General features: G+C 38.8%; 1 protein-coding gene across 2 annotated transcripts in view; it reads left to right on the top strand.

Moving 5' to 3' along the window:
* Nucleotides 1-25,788, top strand: part of Syt4 (Synaptotagmin 4) — a 248,167-nt gene that overhangs the window by 212,494 nt on the left and 9,885 nt on the right. For both annotated transcript variants that reach the window (XM_090368529.1, XM_090368527.1), the window contains exon 3: nucleotides 6,417-6,540. In XM_090368529.1, the coding sequence (XP_090224655.1) occupies nucleotides 6,417-6,540 (124 nt within the window). The remainder of the gene's footprint in view (nucleotides 1-6,416; nucleotides 6,541-25,788) is intronic.

Here is a 25,788-nt window from a genome sequence, read left to right as displayed (position 1 = left end):
CAGTTGGTCCCACTGTATAGAATTTAAATACTATCTCAGTCCATCGTAGTCGCCTTTACGAAAGCAATAACCCTTCCCTTTACCCCTAATGGTAGTTAACTCTTTGAGTAAATCCCACTTCAGCACACTGTGATCACTGCCACCTAGTGGTTCATTTATCTGCAGATTCTTAATGCATGAAGATTCACTACTGATAATCAAATCAAGAGTATTACTCCCTCTAGTTGCCTCCCGAACATGCTGATGTAGAAAACAATCATCCAATAAATCCACAAAAACCTTTGGATTTGGATGTCCTCGTAATACATGGCCTCTGCAATCCGTTTGCCACTTAAGTGCAGATCACACATGCCACGCGGTCATTCTATCTGCTCTCCCTGTATTGTCCCCCATCTGCTGATTTTAACAACTCACTTAACTTCTTCAGCTCAAAATTTCTCTTAATTGCCTCTGACGTCAATGCTAAGTCCAAGTTCTGGTGTTGCCCTACTGCTGATGCCCGCAGATCATTTCTGGAGGACCTAGTCCTGAATAGAAACCTAACAATTCACAACCGACCCAGTCCCAACACCACGCATAGTAGCTTTACAGGTGAATCGAACATCGATTCACCTGCAGAGCTGCTATGTGTGTCACCATCTCCACTAGGAACCTTGGCCCCTAATCTCCGACTGGAAGGTTATCCCACACTGGACCCCCAGCGACCACAGTGTCATACCCTTCCTCATAAACTTAACCTCACTCAAAAAAGACAACCAGATATGACTGCCTGCACTTGTGAGGTTCTCCACCAGAAATGTCAACTGGCAATCCTTTGAATGTTCTATTAACGGAGACTTCCGCGCAAGTGAGCCAAATCTATAGGAATCCATGCAAGCCAAATGAAATGGTAACTGCTCTCCAGTAAGAAATTCTCAAAGAGTACTATAAATTTGCCAAAAAGAAAATATTCCGAACAGTTGTCTCCACTTGGTGAACCAATGATCTCACTAGACTTCGGAGTGGGCATTGCAGGCGCGTCGCTACTATCAGCGGAACCGGGACTGGCTGCCCCCAGAAGTTGAGTGACTCTACAGTGACTAAATCCTAAAGAAAAACGACTATACTAAAGCCACAGCAGCCAGGAAGAAAGCAACCTGGATGAGCTTTGTTAAGGAAACTGGGAACTCCAACCCCTGGGGCTTAGTATATAAAATCGTGAGAGATAAAACCTTCATCCCTGAAATTTTTAACACTCTACAGGCTAACTCCCAGGAAACCTCCAACTGACATGATTCAGCAGACCTAATCCTTGATTAGTTGTTTCCTTCAGACTGGACTGAAACGTTGGGAACCTGGTCCCCAATGACTAAAAGGCTGGATGAACAACACACCTACACTACACTATGCAAACCACACAGTAACTCACACTCATCTAACCTTTACAATTACTATTTTTTTAATTATTATTATATTATATTTAGGCCACCTGAATAATGAAATTCATCTGCCGTGCTGTGTCTTATGTCTGTTAATTGCGTTATGTTCTATGGTCGATTTGCCTGTTTGCTGAAGGAAAAACCCGTTTCTGGGGAAAAAACCTTGCTATCTACGCGTGAGATAGCAAGGTTTTTTTGCAATCTCAGCCACGGAATGAAAAAAGCCCATTAAAGTTCCTCGCATCATCGACGGGATTCGAACCCAGGCCTTTTCCACCCGGTGTGGGGAGGACGGTGACGATACCACCGCGCAGACCATTTACAATTACTGTACTGAGGATTTCCCAGAGCACACAGCAATCAGAAAAGGAAATCACCACGGACAGCATCACGCATCCTTTCACCCTGGAAGAGCTGACCGCAGTACAATGTATTACAGAAAATAAACCCCAACAAATGCCCTGGACCAGACCTGATAGAGTACACCTTCATCTTCCGTCTGTTTAAACTAAGGCCGCCATACCTCCTCCTGTTGTACAATAAATGCCTCCAGGAAGGTTTCTTTCCCAAGGTCTGGAAAACTGCTCTTCTGTGCCTGATAAAGAAACCACATAAGCCACCACTTTTTTGGATTGTCTTTGTGTTAGTTCTACATGCACGCTGTGATGATCACTAAACGATACGGGTTCGTAAGATGCTTTAACGGGATTAATTCCCATGTGTGCGGGGAAATAAATTCTGTCAAGCCTGGAGGCATTGGTTGGAGAGAAGTGAGTATTCTCTTTTTCTTATTATGAATCAACAGGGCTTACCTTTGTTTTTGATATAGGAAGCTTCTTTTCCAACTCTCCTTGTCCAACTCGCTACTAATTCATGGGGAAGGTGATATCAATTTTGCAAGACATTGTCATAAAGTTAGATTTTGGAGGTCTAAACTGGCTATAATAATTAAGGATCGATTTTTTTCTTTTTGGTGCTGTGGCGGGAATTTTCAGTTAAATTTAGGGGTCTAATAATTGGATATGGAGTGGGGGTTATTCTCTACATTCCTTAAGTCGGACTAGAACTTTTCGGGGTGTCATGTTCACAGGAAGAGAGCTACTCACAATTAATTCGAAACTTTTGTCTTATGTTGTAGTGTTTGTTCTTCACGCATGCGTATAGTATAAGTGACCAATCGTCGGACAATAGGAATGGCCTACGGATATTGATTGAAGTTGCATGTAGTTTCATCTCTAAGGTTTCTGCAATAAGTAGTTTGTAGTAGTTGTGTTGAATATTTATAATTTTAGTTTCATTAAAGCCGAATGTATGTTGTTCATTTATGGCGTGGAACGAAAGTTCCGATGCATTTGAACGACCCGCCCGCACTGAAGCTTCGTGTTGTTTTGTGTTCCAAAACCCCTTTTTGGTTTTCTCTTTCGCTCTCGGCGTTACTTTTCTTCCAAACAGCTGCTCACTCTGTATAAATCGCAAATCCGTCCTGCCATGGAATATTGTTCACACATCTGGGGTGGTTCCCCCAAAACCTCTCTCAGGCTTCTTGATTCCATTCAGAAAAGGGCGGTTAGGTTAATTAATGATTCATCTCTAACAGAATCTCTCTACTCGCTTTGTCATAGACGTACTGTTTCTGCTGCATGCCTCTTCTACAGATACTTCCATGGGCACTGTTCTTCTGAATTGGCTTCTATAATTCCCGCTCTCTCTTTCAAAACGGTCCAAACATGTGCCGCCACCAACCTACATCCATTTACTGTCCAACTTCAAACTCACAGAACCAACTTTTCAGCTTCCTCGTTTATTCATTCAACTGCCGTTTCCTGGAACAACCTTCCTTCATACGTATTTCCTGAAAATTACAGTCTGCAGAAGTTCAAGACCAATGTCAACAAATATCTTCTTTCGTCTTCTCAACCTCCAACCCAAGCACGGTACTAAGTACTACAGGTTCTAATACCTCTCGTTTTTGGTGTCTACATAAAAAAAAAAACACGACGAAATTAATTCCAGGTCTGAGAGATCTACAACTTTTGGGCTTTTTCCTATTTTATTGGTATGGGTACACTTCTGGTTTGCTTCATTATAACGGCTAATAGCCTAAACCGGACACAGGCGTAAAACAATAGCGGCCTTGGTCTGTAACCCTCTCGGGGTTGTAATCGGCTCAACTCGTTAAGGGAGCACAATAGAGGAACGTCTGCACTCCTTGAGAGCTAAACACATACTGGCATTTAGCGCAGTATTATAGTTGGCTGTTTAAATCGCCCGTAATACTGTACGTGTACTATAGCATTGGTCGCATTTTCGTTGTGTTTTTTTGTTAATCCACGAACGCAAGTTACTGCCTGGAGCGGTCCTAAAGAAGTTTCACTTCAAAAAGAGATCCTTCTTTATTGAACAGCTCTCGTACTAACTACATCAAGCAGCGCACAAAAAAAAATGCAAAAATGTGTTTAATTTATGGTACCGATAAGGTCATACTTTCCGAATTTTTACTTGCTTCTTTATCATAGAAAAACTTCCTTTGAGTTGTGCTGGTCATGCAATGTATTGTTCAGAAATATGTTTCCCGATTGCGAAACAGCAAAAAACATGGTTGTGAGAACAAAGAACAGTCATTGATAGTGAAATTGCACAAACAGGGAAAGAATGGGCAGTGATGGCTCTGAAAAATTACTATTTTCGATTGCTACAGATAGCAGTAATTAAGGTGACTTCAAATCATATCGCATTGTGCTTGATCTTTTTTAATAAAAAAAAATCGTCAAATCGAAAGCAGCTTGCTCTCATTGCCAGCACTAGAAGGCGACTACAGGATATATAGGACATCTTCTGAACAACCTGAAAGCATGTGGGATTTCTTGAAGATGGCGGGTGAGACTGTTTGCACTTAGTGTTGATAATGCTCCTATTATGGTATGCCTAAAAACTAGAGCAGCAAAATTAATAAAAGGGATTGAGTACCTGGTGGTAATAGACCATCCTTATCATCTTAGTGATTTGTGATCAATGTGAAATACTTCCTGTGAAAGTGGATGAATACTTGATGGAAATTTACTATCTAAAAATAAAAGGAAAGGTGAATTTAAACTGATCCATGCCACTGAAGTAAAAATTAACTCGATGAATGTGTGCATACTTTGGCTGCCTTTGGTTAAATGTGTAACTAGACAGAGAGAAACGTGGAAGGTTTCGACAAGTCTGTTTAGACAAAAGGTTCAGAGTTACCAGGTTGAAAAGTACGAGTGATCACTAGCGAGTGGCACTGACTCGCGTTCAAATCCAGTTCATGATCCAAAAATTTTGAACGAAAAATTGAACTCAAGAAAAAAAAAAAAAAAAACTCCTGAATTACATACAACCTTCTGGTAAAAGCAACCCTACAGAGACCAAGCAAGCTGATAATTCTAGGCATATTATCCTTCCTTCTGCAGAAAGCCGGTTCATGTTCCTCTCTACTTTTCTACTATAAAGGAATTTGCTTGTTTCTTTTAAATGTTATGCTAACGTCTAAAATTCCTATAAGTTATATTTATTTAAGCAAGAGTGAGACGTTTCTTAAATTTAACAGTTTTGCCAATTTAATGAAGTAGTACTTACGGTTTTGACTTTATGACATGGATCAGAGTCGTCCTGAAAAATGCAGTTGACAACATCCCTTAGTGATCTCTAATTTGTAGGAAGTAATTTTTTGTCTCAAGAAGGCTCTTGTACACCCCAGAATTCACTATACCCTTCACAAATTCAAGACGACCAACACCTCTACAAAATGCAGCCCCATATCATTTGAGATGCAGAATGATTCACTGTAGAGACGATAGTCAGGATGAAGCAGAGGAATTCTCCTCTGCTTCGTCTAACAGTCTGCTGGCTGTCCGAACAGTGCAAGTTGAATTTTTGTTTCATCAGAAAAAAACAACACATTTCCACTGACCCTCAGACCAACTAGCATGCTCCTTAGCCCACTTTAGACGCTGGGGTTTCATCTTCTGGGTCTAAAGTGGCTTTTCCTTGGGCTACTAATCTCAATAAGAAAAGGCGTTACAGACTTGAGCAGTACTTGCCTTAATCCTGTATCCTCATCCTCCCATGCTGTTTTGAGATCTGTCGATGAGTATCTTCTGTTTCGGACATAAAGACAGACCAAAAATCCGTCCTGCGTTTCTTGTAATTAGTGGTCGCCCACTTTATTTTCGTTTAGACTGCCAGTTTCTGGTAATTTTCGTAATAAATGTGCCACTGCTGACTGAGTACAGTGGATCCTTTTAGCTATTTATTTTCATGTGCAGAATGTTCCTCTGCGTTCAACGCAGCAGTAATACTTTTCCTAAGCGGTGGTAATTATGAAAACTTGGCCACTGCAATAGCACAGAATAATGGGCTCGTGGTATACTCTCCGTATCATGTATAGCACCTGACAATCTACGAAAGCTTTATAGAGATGGTTGATGTAATAGAGTAATGCTATTACAAAATACTGTGTATATTAATGTAATGCTAATTTTGTAATGCTATTACAAAATACTGTATATGTCAAATTTCATAGAAATTCGGTGAATTTTGCAAGTTATGCAATTGTTTTTAAGCACTGCAGAAATCATTCCCAAGTACATTTTACATTACCAAGTACATTTTAATTTTGTAATGCTATTACAAAATACTGTATATGTCAAATTTCATAGAAATTCGGTGAATTTTGCAAGTTATGCAATTGTTTTTAAGCACTGCAGAAATCATTCCCAAATCATTTTACATTACCTACATTAAATAAAATCCTCTCACATTAATATTATGTAATGTATATTCGTATAAAGTCATGTGTTAATGAAGATTAAGTCCAGCCAACCAATCACGTGATTGTTTTCTTAAGCAAGTTGAGTTTTGCTAATAATACCAGCTGTTAACAACAATGGTGTTTAAAACTTTTTATGCCTCTTTTATATTTTAAATATTTCAAATACAATAATACATAGCCATACTTTCTTTTATTTTAAGATTCGATCACAAGGCCGTGGGGAACTTTTGGTATCCTTATGCTATCAACCAGCTGCTAACCGGCTGACAGTTGTAGTCTTAAAAGCCCGGAATCTCCCAAAGATGGATATCACAGGACTGTGTGGTAAGATAACTAACATTTTAAAAAGAAATCCTAAAATATTAATAATGGACGCATTTAATCAGGAAAATTAATTAATGGTAAGATCTCGCAGTAAATATTACAGGTTTCATAAGGGTGCAGCAAAATAATACAGTAGAAGCCCTCCTCTTATCCGATGTGATAATGACCGGTGGTTCGTTAGTTAATCGAAAATGTCAGTTGAAGTGGAAATTACAAGAAAAGTATACATAAAAAAATTATTAAGAAAATTATTTTTCACTTAACATATCTACATTCATTTATATAGAATCTGTAATTTTCATGTGTGTTGGATGACGAAATGTTACGTTCGGTAGCATACTCCACCACATTATATAAAAAGTGATGGAGTATGCTACCGAACGTAACATTTCGTCATCCAACACACATGGAAAAAATAATCTTATTGAAATTACAGTATGTAAATTAACGAACATATGATATTTATATACAGGGTGTCTCAAAAATATTGGTACAAACGTTTAGGGGAGGTAGGTAACATCTAAAGGAATGTGAATCGCATAGGAACCCATAACCGGAAACGTCACGGGAAAGTAGTAGCAGAGGCACAAGAAACAGAAATGACACAAGACAGTAATTAGTGGCAAACATTTATTTGACATATTAACAATAGAGTACGAGATGGATGCATTTCATGATGTTACAACAAATGATCGAAGGTTCCACCATGAGACGCGATGCATGCGTGACACCGACGCAGCATGGATTGGCGGACACGGTCGAGCACACCTGGAGTTTCTTTGACAGTAGCAGCAGACAGATGAGTCTCGCCACGAGATCCATTTCAGTCTCCACAGGCGATTCATACACGATAGATCTGAGTGGCTGGCCCCCACAGAAAGAAATCAAGACTCGATAAATCAGGTGAGCGCGGGGGCCAGGCAACGGGTCCACCACGGCCAATCCATCGACGCCCAAAACGCCTGTTCAAATGGTCACGAACACACCTTCCATAATGGGCAGGCGCCCCGTCATGTTGAAACCAAATGTTGCGTCTCACATTTGCTGGAACATCGTTAAGTAACCCTGGCAGAACTTGTTCAAGAAAGTTCCGATATTTAGCGGAGTACATGCGGAATGGTAACAAGTATGGGCCGACTAAGCAATCACCGACCATACCTGCCCAAATATTTATTGCGAAGCGATGTTGTGCCGCATGGGGGTGCACACGGTGTGAGTTCTCCTGATGTTTGTTTGTTTGTTTGGTTTTAGGAGCATTAGCAACTAAGGCCATATTGCTCCGGGATATGCGGTGGTCATTCCTTGACCTTTCCGCATCCTCCGTATTTGGTGGTGACGGGCTCGAACCCCGGTCTAATCAAGAAGCGTGTGCTACGCACTGCTGCTCCTTCCCACCTGGCTACGGAGGCGCCGAGTTCTCCTGAGCCCACACATGAGCATTGTGCTGATTAAATAAGCCTTCCCGAGTGAAATAAGCCTCATCCGTGAACATAGGCTGGAAAATTCAAGTCTTGAACACTTTCTTGGAGAAGACACTGAGCAAAAGCCACACATGCAGGATTATCTTGGGGGAGCAGTAACTGAACCCTTTGGAGATGAAAGGGGTGTACGGAATCGTCGTGCCAGACATGCTGTACACTGCAACGGGACACTCGTAAGGCAGAGGCATGCATGCTGGTATTAGGATTATTCTGGACGGCATTCAACACACTTTCTTTCATGGCGGCAGTTCGCGTCGAACGTGGTCTGCCCGCACTACTCCTGTTACATCTAAATGACCCATAATCGCATAAATTTTGATGCACACGCGCAAACAAACGGGGTCCCGTATATGTCTGTCTGTCTGGAAAGCGTTCTCCATAAATTCGTTGAGCGGCTTGTCCATTGCCCTCTGCTAATCCATTCACTAGGTGCATGTCTGCCAGCTCACAGTTCATATATTTATGCATGCTCTTCGTGCGGCGACTACCGCGCCGTCTACCGACTTACGCTGACGTTTCCGGTCATGGGTTCCTATGCGATTCACATTCCTTTAGATGTTACCTACCTCCCCTAAACGTTTGTACCAATATTTTTGAGACACCATATATATACTTACTGTAATTTCAATAAAAAATAATCTATAATCTTACTGGGGCAAACATGGTGTGGAACAAACACAAGTGACCCCTCAGGAAGCACAAAACTCAATAGGTGGGCTTGGTGCACTATACCAGTCACATGCATAGCGGACAGTGTCCACAACACTACACCTTGAACACCAGTAGTACCTTTTAAAAACGGAGAAGTGTCGGTTAATCGGGCGAGTCGGTTACAGAACAGAAAGGGTATAAAAAATCGGAACTCACAAGAATTATATAAAATATCCTCCAAATTTTAAAATGAAGAAAAAAAATTTAATGTGAAACATACTGAAATTCATAAAAACTAAATACAATTTTTCTCCTTTACTTGAGGGTTTGCGCCTATCCCCCAACAGTTGGACTAGGGGGGAAACTGGTTGCTTCTCCCCAATGCAACTAGGGGTAGAACAATGCAGTTCACAGCACTAATGATGGGAACTGCTTCGCCAGCTCACGTTTGCGAAACGCCACTATTAACCAGACAAATGCTAATTTCATTTGAAAATTTTTGCTATGTATGCTGTTGTGTGTGTGTGTGTGTGTATGTGCGCGCGCGCGCACGCGAGAGAGAGAGAGTAAATAAACAGGCAGCTGTTATTGAAGAGACCGTAAAATATCTTTAAACAATCTCTTCAACTGCTGCAGTGACCAGCACGTCCTTTACAATGTCCTACAGATGTCATTCAATTCGAATTTCCTCATCATTTGCGATTTTTTTAGAAAGGGGTTCTCTCCTTAATCATGTTAAATGCCAGTATTCTCTACACACCACTGAGTTGCTGTTCTGATAAAACAGGTTTACAAACAAAGCATGATCCTTCTCTTTTGCCATTTCTAGATCTCTGGACTGCATTCATCATCCTTTTTTTTTTTTTTTTTTTTTTTTTCAAATCCTCTCAAAAGCGTTAGCAATAGTCACAGGATGTTAGATTTACATTCTAGCGTACACAATAGCGTACATACTAATTACCCCTAGTGGCAGTTTTGAACTTTTTTTTTTTTTTTTATTTCCGCATGCATTGGATAGAGTTCTTCCAAATTTCATATACTTTTCCACCATTAACGATTTTCCACCTACTAGCTGAAGTTACGTACTTTATATGTATATATCATAAAATATTTTGATAAAGCAGTAAACATTCATAATTAAAAAAAATTGTGAATTGTTAAAAACGTGCAACTACTACTTAGTTTTATGATTGCAGTGGAATAATGAAACTATGATTGCATTATTCCACTCCTTAGGCATCACACCTTTTCTAATGCGTTTTGTGAAGAGCCTTGCCAGTTTTTGTGTCACGTCTCTTCCCAATTTTAACAACTCTACAGTAACCCGCTGCTTACTCTACCGAATCAACGTTACGTACGCGTAATTAAGGAAGTGACGTCATTTCCGTCTCTTAATATGGACGCTGTAATGTTTTATTCTCACGCCCGCTACTTATTCTACCGAATCAACGTTAGTGACTGAGTTAGTATCGTTAGCGCCATTTTGGAAGTGACGTCTTTTACGTTATTTTCGTAAGAAAAATTCGTTATCAATTGGTTTTGCTTCTATCCGAAAATGTAGTAGGTGCTGCCAAAGATGTTTCACATCAAAAATCCGCACTGGGAAAAGCAACTACAGCTATGAGGGGGAAGTATACTATATCTGTAAAAACTTGGGGTGTATTCCATATTCGACTGGAGCCCTCGTGGGTAGCACATTTGGGAGGATCGCCGTCCTCCCTACACTTGCCTAGGTGCCACTCAAATACATATATATACACGTCCTTCCTACAAAGGGTGGAAAAAACGTGAGTTCCGAGTTTTTTTTATGGACATTTTCCACAATGTGGCTAAGTTAATCAGTCTCAGGCGAGGGTAGCATGGTTTTTTCTCCAGAAACTCAGGTTTTTCGTCAAGTAAATAGAAAATCGATCTCAGAACACACGCAATATACACGGAGCAATACGGCCTTAGTCGCTGATGTTCCTAAAACCCTACAACAACAACAACCTTGGTCAATTTGTGTTTTTTTTCTGGGCGAAAAACCATTCGATCCTCGCTTGGGACCAATCAACTCAGCGGAAAAAACCATAGCAATTCCTCGGGTCATTAACGGGATTCGAACCTCTTCCACCAGGGAAAACCCAATGCCAACAATCCTACCCAGTAACTCGAGCCAGCGACTGAGATGAGATGAGATTTACCCTTGGTGAAATTAGTAGTAGGAAAGAATAGAAATAGGAGAACCACGTGTAGGAAAAAATTCATTAATACCACCAGAAAATTACCTATCTATCGGTGTGTATTATGTCTTTTAATTGTATGTATTCTTGCCTGTTTTTGTGGAAGAAACAGGAGTTTCCATGGTTAAAAAAATAAGGTTAAAAAAAAATCTGGATATTCTCGATTGACACCAACTCGGCAATGATGAAAAAAAGCCCGTAACAGTTACTCGCATCACTGATGGAATTCGAACCCGGGCCTTCTCCACCCAGTGTGGGGAAGACGGCGATTATAATCACTGTGCTACTAGTGATTTCAGATGGAAGGCAACAGATATAGCAGAAGAGGCCAGCAAATTGAATATTGCGTAGGGATGACATGACAGCAGGAGGAACAAATGAATATAAAGGGAAAAATTTTGGGACGCTTGAAACGTACCGGTGAAGAAAGAAGTTTTCAGTTCCTCGTTTAAGATTAAAATCAGAGTATAATGCGATTGCCTAGAGTCGTTATATCTCTAGTAGTTGTCTAGTAGTAGACAATGAAATAAATGCTTATAATCTTTTAGTTTCCTAAGAACAGTTAGGAGGTATATGACAGTTTAAAGGTATTATTTCGCTGTGATATTTCCGTGACCTGAGTAAAAAAAAAAAAAAAAAAAGGCGACAAACGAAGCAAGAAAGCAAGCATCATAAAAATACACTTACCAACTGTCTAACTCTTAATATATTTGTATAGTTCTTCCTCGAATTTATTTATTCAAACTATAACACCAAATGGAAGCCTGTTCCAACAATCAACTACCTGCTAGTTCCTCAATGCAAATTTCCACACAATCTAATCCCCAACCAACCTTCAACTTGAATTTATCCCCTCATTGTGTGTAGTCTTATTCAGACTAGGCACACCTGCAAAATTTGATTGAGCTGTTTAAGGTTTACAACAAAGTGTAAGGTATTACACCTGGGAAACAGTAATCCCAAAATAACTTATTCACTTGGAGTTCAACTGAACCCAGTACTGGAGGAAAGGGACTTGGGTGTTACGATACGGTCAGACATGAAATTCTCTGAGCATTGTAAACATGTTGGAAGGAAGGCCCATGGTGTCCTATCGATGATCTATCGAACTTTTGCAAGTAGAGATAGGGACGTGATAATCCCATTATATAAGGCTTATGTTAGACCACACTTGGAATACTGTGTTCAAGTATGGAGACCGCACCTAAAGAAAGACATCGAGCTTCTTGAAAGGGTGCAAAGACTGGTAACTCGCCTGGTGAGATCGGCAAAAGGGCGTCCTTATGAAGAAAGACTTCGAATATGTGGGTTGCAGAGTTTGGAAACTAGACACCTTAGAGGAAATTTGATTGAGGTGTTTAAGGCTCTGAGAGGCATCAATAAAATGAATGAGGACGAAATTTTCAAGATTATAAATGATGCTAGAACTAGGGGGCATAAATTCAAGTTACGGGGGGAAATGTTTAGATTGGACTGCAGGAAGTTTTATTTTAGCCAGCGAGTTATAAATTACTGGAATAAGTTGCCTTCATGGGTGGTAGAGGCCGACAGTTTGGAGAAATTCAATTAATTAATTATTATTATTTAGTTATTTATTTATTATTTTTTTTTTATTATTATTTTTTTTGGCTGGTGCAGCATAAGCCATAGGCTTTCTTGCACCATGCGGCCGTTACTAATACTAATACTAAATCTATTCAAAGTCTTAAACATCTCAATGAGATCTCTTGGCAGGTGCCTACACTCCAAAAACTGCAATTTGCAAACATGCAAACATTCTTGGTAAGCATACGGGCTAAGCACAAAACAGCTTCTGACACTTTCGATAAGTCTGTGTTTACTTGAGGAAGAAATTTTTTGTAGTTAACTCTTTAAAAGCGTTATTTTTTTTATTAAAGCGCTATCTTTAAAAGCGTTATTCTTTTTTAAGCTTTCGCTATTCTTTTCTACTCTTTAAAAGCTTAACCATTTCACTTGCCGTTTATTCATTAAAATTTCCCAAATCACTTATTTTCGTGGAATGGATCAGCAGCAATATCAATCGTAAATATACATAAAAATGAATAGGTACACTACAAGACAAGTGTAGCAAAATAGAGGCATGGTAAGCAACTATGAGATCAATAGGAATAGTACAAGCAAGAACTTGGCTTCCAGTTATAGGAGAGAAATTAGTCGGAAAAGGAAGAAAGAATGCGTAATAGTTAAGCTGAGACTACTCTAATTGGTAGAGTTCTTCTGTTTAACTGAAACAGGCTGAATAAGTAAGAAAAGGATCAATGCTGAGTTGTAAAGGGAACTCAAAAAAATAGGTATTCAGTCCCTTCTTGTAATGCGTATTAGTATAACAACAAAAATTTTGAACTTCTTTACAAAATGTTTGGAAATATAGTAGGGTTTTGAAAGTAAGGAGCAACTAAGAAACAAATTTTTCTTCCAACTCATGCATTAATGATCTTGGTAAAACACCTCCTACCATTCCCAGCACGCTCCATTCAATGCCTCCTGTGGTCTTCAGTCAAAAGGATGTCAGAAGGATTTTGACAAATCTTAAAGCTAAGAAAGCTCCAGGTCCTGATGGTATTTCTCCACTTGTTCTCAAAACCTGCGCTTGTTTGTTTGTTTGTTATTTGGTTTTTAGGAGCATTAGCAACTAAGGCCATATTGCTCCGGGATATGCGGTGGTCATTCCCTGACCTTTCCGCATCCTCCGTATTTGGTGGTGACGGGCTCGAACCCCGGTCTAATCAAGAAGCGTGTGCTATGCACTGCTGCTCCTTCCCACCTGGCTACGGAGGCGCCTCAAAACCTGCGCTCCTAAATGTACTCCTGTTCTTTGCCGCCTTTTTTCACTTTCTTATTCCAAAGGTGTCTTTCATTCTGCTTGGAAATTCTCATATCCAGCCAGTTCCTAAAAAGGGTGACAAATCACTCCCATCCAATTATCGTCGTCCCATTGCAATTACTTCTACTCTTTCTAAAATAATGGAGAAATCAATTAACCGCCAACTTTTAAACTACCTAGAAACCATCCGTCTGATCAACGATCTCCAGTATGGATTCCGTCAGTGTCGATCCACTGGTGATATTCTGGCTTATGTTACCCATTTATGGACAAATTTGATGGAAAAGTTTGGTGAAACACAAACAGTTGCTCCTGACATCTCAAAGGTACTGAATATGGGAACCAATGAGTAACAAATATTACGGAGTTTGATTATGAACGCGTCATTCAATAATATATCTTCGTAATTTTGATTCATATCCAGAAAGCCACAACTCCAAGAAGGGAAACCATGGGATAATACGCCAACATTTTTTTTTTTTTATGTGCATCGCATTAATTCAGTATTGTAAGGGCTGTCCAACCGGCGCACTAGTTAAGAGCAGGTGACTCCCGCGAGCCACCTTTTCTGAGAAAGTGTCTGGATAAAATTACAGGACGTAAGCCTCAGAAATAAAATGTAAATTAAATTGATAACTTTTAAACGTTCAAATTTACCCTCATTTCTTTGCCTATATTACTAAACTCATGTCCTATCGGGGAAAAAAATATATAATAAAATAAATAAAATTCAAAGTATTTAAAAGAAACTTCCTAATTCATATGAACTTGAATTAAAGTTAACACTAATAACACAATACTATAATATACTAATACTAGGTGGTGGATGACTCATCGACCGGTGCAATACATCGCCACTTTGCTTATTGGAGGCTTGAAATGGTGAAACCCATGTTTAGTCACCAGAGCAAAGTTTCCGGCATCTCCTCCCTTCCCATTTCCCTCAACCCATGCGCGGTACTAAATACCATAGGATACCGGTATTTCGTGTTTGGGGGTTTTCATAAAAAATAATAATAATAAATAAAACTAATAATATAAAAAGCAGGTTAAAAAATAATAATATAAGAAGAACGTTCTGATCCTGTAATCTTCAATTTGCAGCGTCGTAACGAGTTAACTTCGTAATATGTCTGGCGACTCTTCAAGACAATAATGCGTGACTTACCCCGTTTATCAGCAGAAATTAAAGCCAATTTGAATTAGAGCAGGTTGAATAGAAAGTGTTTTATATTTCGTCGAATTTCAAAATGAGTGATTTTATGAGCATTGAATTTGCATAAAATTTTTGTTTCAATGCAGGAAAAGTGGAACAAAGCCACAGTAAATGTTAAAAGCAGCTTTCGAAGATGTTTCGAAGAGTTTTAAGTGATTCGCATTGCTTAAAGAGAGCCCTTTATCCACTGATAATTAAATAAAAATAAAATAAATTTTCTGTTTATACTCCGGGACGACCAAACGGTCAGAGGAGTTCACAAGATAGATAGAATACAAGAAACAGCACCGTATTCAGTAGTCACGGACTTGAACCCCGGTCACTCAAGGCACGTGTACTTACGCACCCGCGCGCCTGACCACTAGGCTACGGCAGCCTTCCATTCTCGCTCTGGCCAACATTAAACTTAAAAAAAAATTATATTAATGCATTGGCTAATGTATGTGATCTGACCAGGGGTTATGGACATTAACTATCCCGAAGTGTCCAGTGAAATTGTATTTAATACGGGACACGTCAATCAATTTTAACACAAGATTTGGCAAGGCGACGCATTTCAGCCCATCTTCACTAATGATCAGTGGGCGGAAAATTCTCGCTTGTTGGGATCTTCGTCAACAATGCTGTGAGCCAGAGTGGCCCACATGTCTATGACCAGATACAAAGGAATAGTCCTCCCATTGGAAAACAGTCTTCTCCAAGGATCGAAAACGCAAAAGGACTCGATAAAATGTGAAGATCTTGCTTATCGTATTTTTTGATTCATTCGCAGGGCATTCGTCCTTATGAATTTGCCCTGCATGGTGAAACAGTAGACCAGGAATACTACGAACAATTATACGGAGATTGCACGATGATGTTCAGAAAAAAACAACTTTTCGGAAAAGTGGGCTTCAGGAACTAATGCTTGATTCACGACAACGCTCCACACACTCGGCGCTTCCGTTTAAGAATTTCTTGCAAAACACCCCCTCACTGCGGTCTCCCGCTTACCAAACTCGCCGGATGCTCTCGTCCTCTCTCTCTCTCTCTCTCTCTCTCTCTCTCCTCCAAACTTAAAGTCCCTTCAAAGACCGGAGATTTGCAACGACAGAGGAAGTTATTCAGAACGCGATACAGGAACTATAAACAATTCCAAAAAGCAGCCATTCATAATAAGCTTCTTTTGGAAGCAGATGATGACTGCTTCCAAAAGTTTCAGTGTTGATATCAGTATATACAATGCTAAGGGGCTTAACTTCGAAGGAGATCCATCCGAATTACAGGTAAACTTTATTTTACCAAATATTAGTTCATTCCCCGAACTTGCTGATCACAGCCCGTATACAAAGTTTCGTAATGTGTGGACCCATGAAGAGCGATTCGAGATCTGAAAACAATAGAGAACAAAAAAAAAAAAAAACCTTATATAAATGTGTCCGATTCCGGACAGTGACGGAGCTATGAGATTTTGAATTTTAAGAAATAGCCATAGAGTTTTCAGTGGTCAAAAAATAATAAATATGAATAAGCAGACATACCTAATAAATTTTTTTTTTTTTTTTTTTTGGTAGTTGTTGGCGCATCGGCTTCTGTGGCCATAATGCACCTCCCAAGGTTTTTGCAGTACTTTGATCCAAGCCCGAGGCGGGATTCGAACCCGCGACCTTTCGGTTCGCAATTTAGTTGGAATAAAATATTTATTCCAACTAAATACATATTCGCTTATTCTGAATATCATGCATACATATACAAATATATACACATATGTGTATATATTTGTATATCCACACCTCTGACATGTAAATTAAGTTCCCGAACTGGTGCAATAAAAATAAATTAAAGGAGCTCAAAAAAGCTTTTATTTTTATTCAAATTAATCACGACATGCCCGTTTTTGAATGCACTTATAATACCACTATAGAAGTTTCTGAAAAGAGTTGGCGAAGTCGTCCAAAGATTCAGTTCGGCGGTTATTTTTCTCTATGTCCAGAACATCTTGAAGTCTATTTGAGGGCAGTTTTTCACCTTGGAATGGAGGGAAAAGTCTGCTGATGCTAGATCAGAAAAGTAGGGTGGATGGCTGATTTGTAATGCCATGTTTCACCAGAAACGTCTTCACAACAAATGCTGAATGGACGGGGGCACTTCCATGCAACAAGAACTAGCTGCCTTTCTCTCGAAATTGCACCCTAGGAATTATGCTTCAATAGTCTTTGAAACACTTGTACGTAGAACGTACGCAGCATTCATCTCTCCCTTCCATGTACTAATTCCTTGTTAATAACACTGTCGAAAAACATGATCAGCATCGTCTTGATCCTGGACTTCTGTAAATCAAACTTTTTGCACCTTTAATGATGATTTTGAAGCCACTGGATGTTCTGACTCTTCGTTTCTGGGTTGTACTCTAGTGACGATATCGTCGAGGAAATTAGAATTGCCTTGACAAGACTAGATGAAGTTTTCGAATAATGACACTGTTGCTTCTGCTCATCCGTGAGGCACAAATTTGGCGAAGACTTTTCTTTCCCTAACTTCATGCAGAATTTGACGAATCGTCTCCTTATTCATACCCGTCTCATCAGTCATCATTCTGAGGGTCAAGCAAATTTCCCGAACACACGAATTTCCCAAACTGTTACAATTCTCATTTCGAGAGGTTGACGGCCGCCCGCTACTTGGATAATCGCGAATGTCCTCACGTCCGTCTTTAACCGTTACACCATTCAAACATACTAGCACGACGACGTTTCATCATCATAAACAGTTTTTAACTTTTCATAAATTTCTGTTGAAGATTTTCGCAATTTAAAGCAAAAATTTGATATTCGTTCGTTGCTCCCTTGCAAAATCGTGAAAATGAACGTTAACGCTATTAATGAAACTGGTTCTTACTTAAAATTTGTCAGCCTACTGGGCAATCTCTGTATCACCATCTTTGGAAGTTTCAATACCACTGCCATTTCCATTTGTTTTCAAACCCATCAAACATGCATTCAAACATTCAAACCCGCAACAGCACACGTCCAGGAACTACACTGCCACCCTCGTGCGCGTAGAATGAAACATGTTGAAATAACAGTTCAAGAAATACTGTACGAGCCAAGGCATATAAATGAAGAATGATAATATGTAAAGTAAGTTTAAACTTAACAGAACTGATTAATGTCATCAAATAAAAGAGTAAACATTACATCAGACTGGGATATTTGAATATACAGAATATGGAGATTAAAAAAAAGAAAATGGGAACAGGTTAGTGTTAATACTGAAAGAAAAGGCATGTGTGCTCTAAGCGATAAACAAAAGAAAAGCCACAAAAAATATTAAATATTACTAAAATAATTATAGCTAATTATCATGATACATCGAATGGTAAGTTATCAAGGGCCACCATCAATCAATACATTCAAATAATAATCCGCAAAAGCTATGTTTCTGATTGCTATCTGCCAGTAATAGTAGGACTTAATAGTATGCCAAAGGCCTGAGTTAGAAAGATGTAATAAAAAAAGTAATAATTTATCAAAATTTAGAAGCATACTGGCAGCATAACAGCTAGCCCAACAGATAGCAGACTGAACAAATATTACACAAATTATATACACAAAATTAGAGGGGGAGCTAACACAGGGTAAGAAATAAGCTCAAGCTGAAAAAAGGAAACGTGAGGGAAGAAATAGGATAGAAATAGACCCTAATCCTCCTTAAATACTCTAATGATTCATGGGGCATAAAAATGTTGAATATGATAGCATACAGCCATAAAAAGAAGATAAAGAAGAAAAAGATTAAGAGAAGAGCAAATAGCAGTTGTATTTGTATGTACCATGAGCATAAATGCCCAACCTAAGCAGTAGGATCCAGGTATTTCAGTAAGGCATAGAGCAATCATTGAATATGCAATGAATAAATTAAGACCAAATTACAGTAAAATATAGAAAACTAAGAAATTAAAACATTAAACATTTATGCAATAAGACATCTATAAAACGTTTAATATATTATTTAGCAATTCAATTAAGCCCTGTAAAAGTATATTGATAAAATTATGAGAATAAGAGGAAAATATACCCAAATAGAGGCAGAATTATATTGAGGGGGGAAAAAAGCAGTTCAAAAAAACAAATATTTATACTGAAAACAAAAGATAAAATACAGACAAAACAAAAATATAAAATACAGTTAGAAATAATGTAAAGCGAAAATATAAGAATATTAAACTATAACAGCCATAATATGCAGAAAAAATAAAATCCAAAGGAAGAATACTGATCACGCAAGAACAAAAACAAAAAAAATCAATTAATAAAATTTATACCAAAATACTGTAAAAAACTAAACAATGGATAAGTTACTGAATATCATTCCAAGCAATGTTTATTAATATTAAGGCAAAAAATAAAAATAAACAGAAGAAAATACCAAATTTTGAAAAGCAACAAAGATAAGAATCGATCTGGAAGAGAATATGCAAAATCCAAAGTAGTAATACAAAGCAAGAGAAAAGCTACATTATCTCTTAACTGCAGCAAGAGAAAGGAAACAATGAAAGTGAAGAAACAGATTGAAACAAAGCACCCCTACATTAAAGAATCAAATATTCAAAACAAGGAAATACTAAAAATAAGTGGCTCCCTCTCAAAAAAAAATAAATAATAACAACAAAAATAAAAATTATTACTGCCCAAAGAACAAATATAGGTACAACCTTTCAAATAGCATAAGATACATATATGATCTGTAGGCAGTGCCTACTATTTATATACAGTATGTACAAAACACCAGAATAACCAGTCAAAGAGGAAAAAGAGAACGTTAAAATTCCAAATGGGACCATACTTTAGCTATAATATTATTTTCATCCAAATTAGTATGCTATTTATCATCCATAATAACCATAGTCATTCACATACTTAGAGAAATCTATGGAAATTTTTAATCAACTTACAACTTTCAGATATCTAAGAGTTTCTATGATATTATTGGTGTACTATTATAGTAATACAAATTATAGTAATATTTTGTATTACTATAATTATTATAGTAATACAAAATTTTAATATTATTATTATAGTAATACATAAAATAAAATTTGTATTATAGTAATACAAATTAGTAATGCTATTACTAATTTCCCAAGGCCTGAAGCCTTGGGAAATAATATTACTATATATTCTTTTATATATATTTGAATACCAGTGAGACAAACAAAGAAACTGAAAATTTTAGTTTATCTAAGAAGTTTTCAAATGGTTTGTAAATTGAAATATTTTATTTTGTCATATAATTTAGTGTCAGTTGTTCTATTATCCTTTATATATATATAATCTCCAGATAAGCAGCTGCCAGATAACCTGTATCATTGATGCTTTATATACTAAGTCCGAGGGATAGCTCAGAGGTCATACACTTCAAGAAGTTAGCTCATTAAATACTATAAAATCAAAAATAAAATGATAAAGAATAAGATTATTACTTAATTTCCTTTGAAAATAGTGTAACTAAAGATTTGCAACTATATAGTATCTACTGGTCCCCATGGCAATGCCACTTGTACATGTTAGAATCTTTAAATACATAGCAATTAAATAAACAAATTTATCAAACTTACCTAATAATTTTTATTACATTTTAATATATGCTGGTTTTCTTTATAATAATCTATTAAAACATTTCTAAGGCTAACATGGAAATATTAGTAAAAAGGTTTTTTAAAATCAAATCAGATAATGTGTTAATATAGTAAACTTATCATCATTAAAAATGTTTAATACAGACGAGTTATTAAAAATAATTCTAGTAAAGTCTAAATTATCAACTATAATGTTAAGTAAAGACTTCAATTTCTTGTGTAGTATTTTTGCATAACTGTTTTAATAAATCTAAAACCAAACAAGATTTATGAAACTTGGGACACCAATGAAAATAAGGGAATTCAGTATTAGTTTTTTAAAATTTGACTTTTTGTGTAGTAGTAGTACTAATTTTTAGTAATAGTGGCAGTTTAGTAGTAATAACATAAGTGAGGGCTATCCACATATTCAAGGCATCAAGTGGGGTGCTATAATTACTACTTATTTTTAGTCAAAACGGACTGGAGATGTACAAATGTATCTCCAATTCACAAAGTGGGATCAAAGGGTGACAAGTAATTACAGACCTGTTAGTTTAACTTGTGTTCAGGGAAAAATAATGGAGTCATGGTTAAAGAAGCATCGCAGGATCATCTAAACAAGACTGCACTAATAATTCAGACAGCATGGGTTTATGAAGAGATAGTTTTGTCTGACAAATTTCATTGGATACTGTGATCTAGTTACAAAGAAGCTGGAAGCAAAAAAATAATCTTGAAATCATACACTTGGATTTCAGGAAAGCTTTTGATACTGTTGCACATGGATGACTACTGTACAAACTAGAGCAGTATGACATTAAGGGCAAGTTGCTACAATGGATAAAAGGATGGTTGAGTGGGAGTAGACAGTTGTAATCAATGGACACTGCTCTTCATGGACTAATGTTATTAGGGGTGGCCCCCAGGGTTTGGTATTGGGCCCATTGTTGTTTTGTACATTTATCAATGATATTGATGAAGGTATATCAAGCTTAATGTCAAAGTTTGCAGATAATACAAAGGTTGGCAGGATTGTTAATAACAGTAATGACAGTATGCTGATGCAACAGGATCCGAAGAAGTTGGGCAGATGGGCTGAGAAGTGGCAACTGAAGTTGAACATTGACAAATGCAAAGTACTGCATATGGGTAGCAGTAACTGCAGAGAAATGTACCAACTGGGTGGTGGAGAATGAAACTGATCTGGGAGTAATTGTGCAGACAGATGTAAAGTTTTCTGAGCAGTGCAGACAGGCTGCCAGAGTAGGTAATGGGATCTTGTCAATGATATACAGGAATTTTGTGAGCACGAATAAGGAGGTGATTATCCCCTTCCCCTTATATAAGGCAATGGTCAGACCACACCTTGAGTATTGTGTACGGGTCTGGAAGCTTCATTTTAGGAAGGATATAGAGTTGTTAGAACGAGTACAAAGAAGGGCAACAAGATTGGCGAGGAGAACAAACGGGTGCTCTTATGAAGAAAGAGCTTAAGTTCTGCAAATTGTAACACCTGGAGACTAGGCACCTGCAAGGCAATCTGATTGAGGTGTATAAGGCCTTGAATAGATTAAGCAGGCTCAATACTGATGGGATTATTCTCTTGCTTAGATTACAAACCTGACAGGGCATAGATTTAAACTGAGGAAAGACAGATGTAGAATAGATGTGTGGAAATTTGCCTTTAGCCAGCAGGTAGTTGATTGCTGGAACAAACTTCCATCTGTTGTTGTAGAAGTTGATAGCTTAAATAAATCCAAGGCAGAACTAGACAAACAATTGGTACGAATGGATCAGTGAAATGGGAAGGGTTTTTTTTTTTTTCTGGCTGATGCTGTATAAGCTTGCTTTCTTGCATCATATGCCTCTACTAATGCTAAAGGACTACATACACGCCTGATATGCCTTTCCATAGTGTCCAACAAGTGCTCTATGGGATTCATATAGGGGAGTTCGGAGGCCAATCGATATGCTGTAAGTCAGAACTGTGGTCCTCAAACCATTCAGGAAAGAGTGTAACATAGTGGGGTGTACACAGTCACCAAGCAGTGAACGATAGTGGAGACCAGTGATACGTTGTTCCACACGCACCAGGGGTCCAAGTTCCTGCCAGTGAAACATGCCCCACACCATACAACCACCTCCACTGGCCTGCTCTTTTGATACCATGCACAATGGACGAAGAGCCTCATGTTGTTGAGGCCAAACCCGTACACAACCAACCATGGTATGGAGTAAATAACGTGACTCATTCGACCAGCACAACTTCTTCCAGTCTTTTAACATCCAACTTGTATGCTCTTTGCACCAGGCGAGTCTTTTACGCTGATGAACCTTGGTTAAGAGAGGATGCCGTAAGGGTAGTCTGCTGGTATAACGTGCATACATGCGACGCGTGGTCATTCTGGGTTGGCCCATGTTGTATTGGGTAGTCAACTCTTCAACAGAACTGAGTTCTTAGAGTCTTCGGACCCGGTACTCACCTCTAACATCAACCTTTCGCTGACCTTTGCAGTTTTGCCGTCGGGTCATTGTTTTACCATTTTGACGCCAGTCCTGGTACACTTTAACAACGGCTGCTCTCGAACACCCCACCAGTTCTGCCGTTTGGGAAATCAAGGCACCAGCTCGTCGAACTCCCACAATCTGTCCTTTATCAAAGTCCGATAAATTCTTCTTTTATCCATCACGCTAGGAATTTTACTACCTACTGAACCACTGACACCTTATCTATGCTACGGAGGTCGACTAACTACGCACTCTCGTACCTCACGTGGTCATCAACAGGTCGCATTCAGTTTTCAAAGAGTGGTCATAACTCAGTGTGTATATATAAAATTCATTATTTAAATTTCCACAGCCATTTTCTTAAAATTCAAATACTCATAGCTCCGCTTCTTGTTGTTGTTATTTGGTTTTTAGGAGCATTAGCAACTAAGGCCATATTGCTCCGGGATATGCAGTGGTCATTCCTTGACCTTTCCGCATCCTCCGTATTTGGTGGTGACGGGCTCGAACCCCGGTCTAATCAAGAAGCGTGTGCTACGCACTGCTGCTCCTTCCCACCTGGCTACGGAGGCGCCTCTCCGCTTCTTAACTGTTTAGAATCGGATACATGTGTGTATATATCCAATATTTTAAAATAAAATAAAACATAAGCCAGTAGTATGGCAAAAACTTTTTTTGGGTTATTTTGGGTTATTTTTATGTTAATTTTTGCTCTGTAGTTTTTGCCATACTACTGGCTTATGTTTTTTTTTTTTATTTTATTTTAAAATATTGGATATATCTTGGCTTCATATGGAGGATGTCCATGTTGCTGCCTCTAATGAAAGCTCAATATTTATTTATTTTATTTTAACTTTTGTCATTATTTAAATATATATATATATATATATATATATATATATATATATATATATATACAGGGTGTTTCAGTTAAACGTTTCAGAACTTCTAAGAGGGGTAGGGTACATCCTGACAACTCGAAATCATATAGCAATGTGGGGTCGGAAATGCTTTCCTGAAGCGGTGTTGTACACAGAAGCACCATAAAAAGAAAAGAGACCGTAAGTGAGAAATCGTTTTAATAATACATGAAAAGAAGCAAAAGGTACATGGATTAAAGTAAGTGTTCGAAGTTTCTTCCACCAATGCACGCCTCACATCTCCGACGCATGGACATCCGAACATTCTGGAATACTCCAGGCGAATTTCGAATTTCTTCGGCAGCTACTGCGATTCTTGCAACCAGCTCCTCAGCATTGTCAACAGGGGTGTCATAAACTAGCGATTTCATATGACCCCAGAAATAAAAATCAAGACATGATAGGTCGGGTGACCGAGCAGGCCAACGCACGGGACCACCACGTCCGATCCACTGTTGACCAAATGTGACATCCAGGTAGTTACGAACATCTCCGCTATAATGGGCAGGGGCTCCATCGTGTTGGAACCACATTGTCTGTTGCGTCGATGCAGAAATCTGTTCATCTCTCAAAAGTTGTGGCAATACTTGCTGCAGAAAGATCAAGTAGATAGGTCCGGTTAAATAAATAAAATAAATTTTCTGTTTATACTCCGGGACGACCAAACGGTCAGAGGAGTTCACAAGATAGATTGAATACAAGAAACAACACCATATTCAGCAGTCACGGGCTTGAACCCAGGTCACTCAAGGCACGTGTACTTATGCACCCGCGCGCCTGACCACTAGACGACACGGTAACAGGTAAGGTCCGATGAGGTGATCTCCCATAATACCGGCCCATACACTGACCGAAAATCGAATCTGTGCTGCACGACGTCGTATTGCATGCGGGTTCTCGACCGCCCAGATATGGTCGTTATGCGTGTTGAAAATTCCTTCCCTTGGGAAGGATGCCTCATCGGAAAACAACACTTCAGCAGGAAAAAGGGGATTTGTAGCACATTTTCCAAGGTACCACTGTGCGAAAGCAATACGAGGTTGAAGAAACTTCGAACACTTACTTTAATCCATGTACCTTTTGCTTCTTTTCATGTATTATTAAAACGATTTCTCACTTACGGTCTCTTTTCTTTATGGTGCTTCTGTGTACAACACCGCTTCAGGAAAGCATTTCCGACCCCACATTGCTATATGATTTCGAGTTGTCAGGATGTACCCTACCCTACCCCTCTTAGAAGTTCTGAAACGTTTAACTGAAACACCCTGTATATACAGGGTGATTCACTACCAGTGTGACAAACTTGCAGGAGGTGTAAGGGGCACAAAGACGAATTGGAATCACATAGTATTGCAGGGTCCAAAATGCCTTCGTCATGCGGTAGAGGACGTTGAACGGGAGGTCGCGTGAACAGCGATCCCACTGGAAGTCAGCATTTGCGAACCGGTTCCCAAGGCAGTAGGATGGACGAGTATTCAAATGTTGAACTGGCCGACATGCACCTCGCCTATGGAGCTGCGGACTGTAACGGGCGCGCCGCTCTGCGCTTGTACCAGGAACGTTTCCCGCACAGGCGTGCTCCTCATCATACGATTTTCGCACGTGTGCATAGACGGTTACGTGAAACTGGTTGTTTCACGAGAGGTACCATGAATCGAGAGCGAACGACGAGGACGCCAGACAATGAGGAGAATGTCCTACGTCTTGCAGAAGGCAATCTGAGTACGAGTACTCGAGCGATAGGCCAATGATTGGGTATTTCCCAATCCACTGTATGGAGGATACTGTCAACAAACCAGATGAGCC

Source organism: Mastigoproctus giganteus, chromosome 2 (genome assembly GCF_048544385.1).
Source record: "Mastigoproctus giganteus isolate SK-2022 chromosome 2, ASM4854438v1, whole genome shotgun sequence".
In the NCBI taxonomy this organism is placed as follows: domain Eukaryota; kingdom Metazoa; phylum Arthropoda; class Arachnida; order Uropygi; family Thelyphonidae; genus Mastigoproctus; species Mastigoproctus giganteus.
Note: the sequence above shows the minus strand (reverse complement) of the source record. Positions and strands in the feature narration are given on the sequence as shown.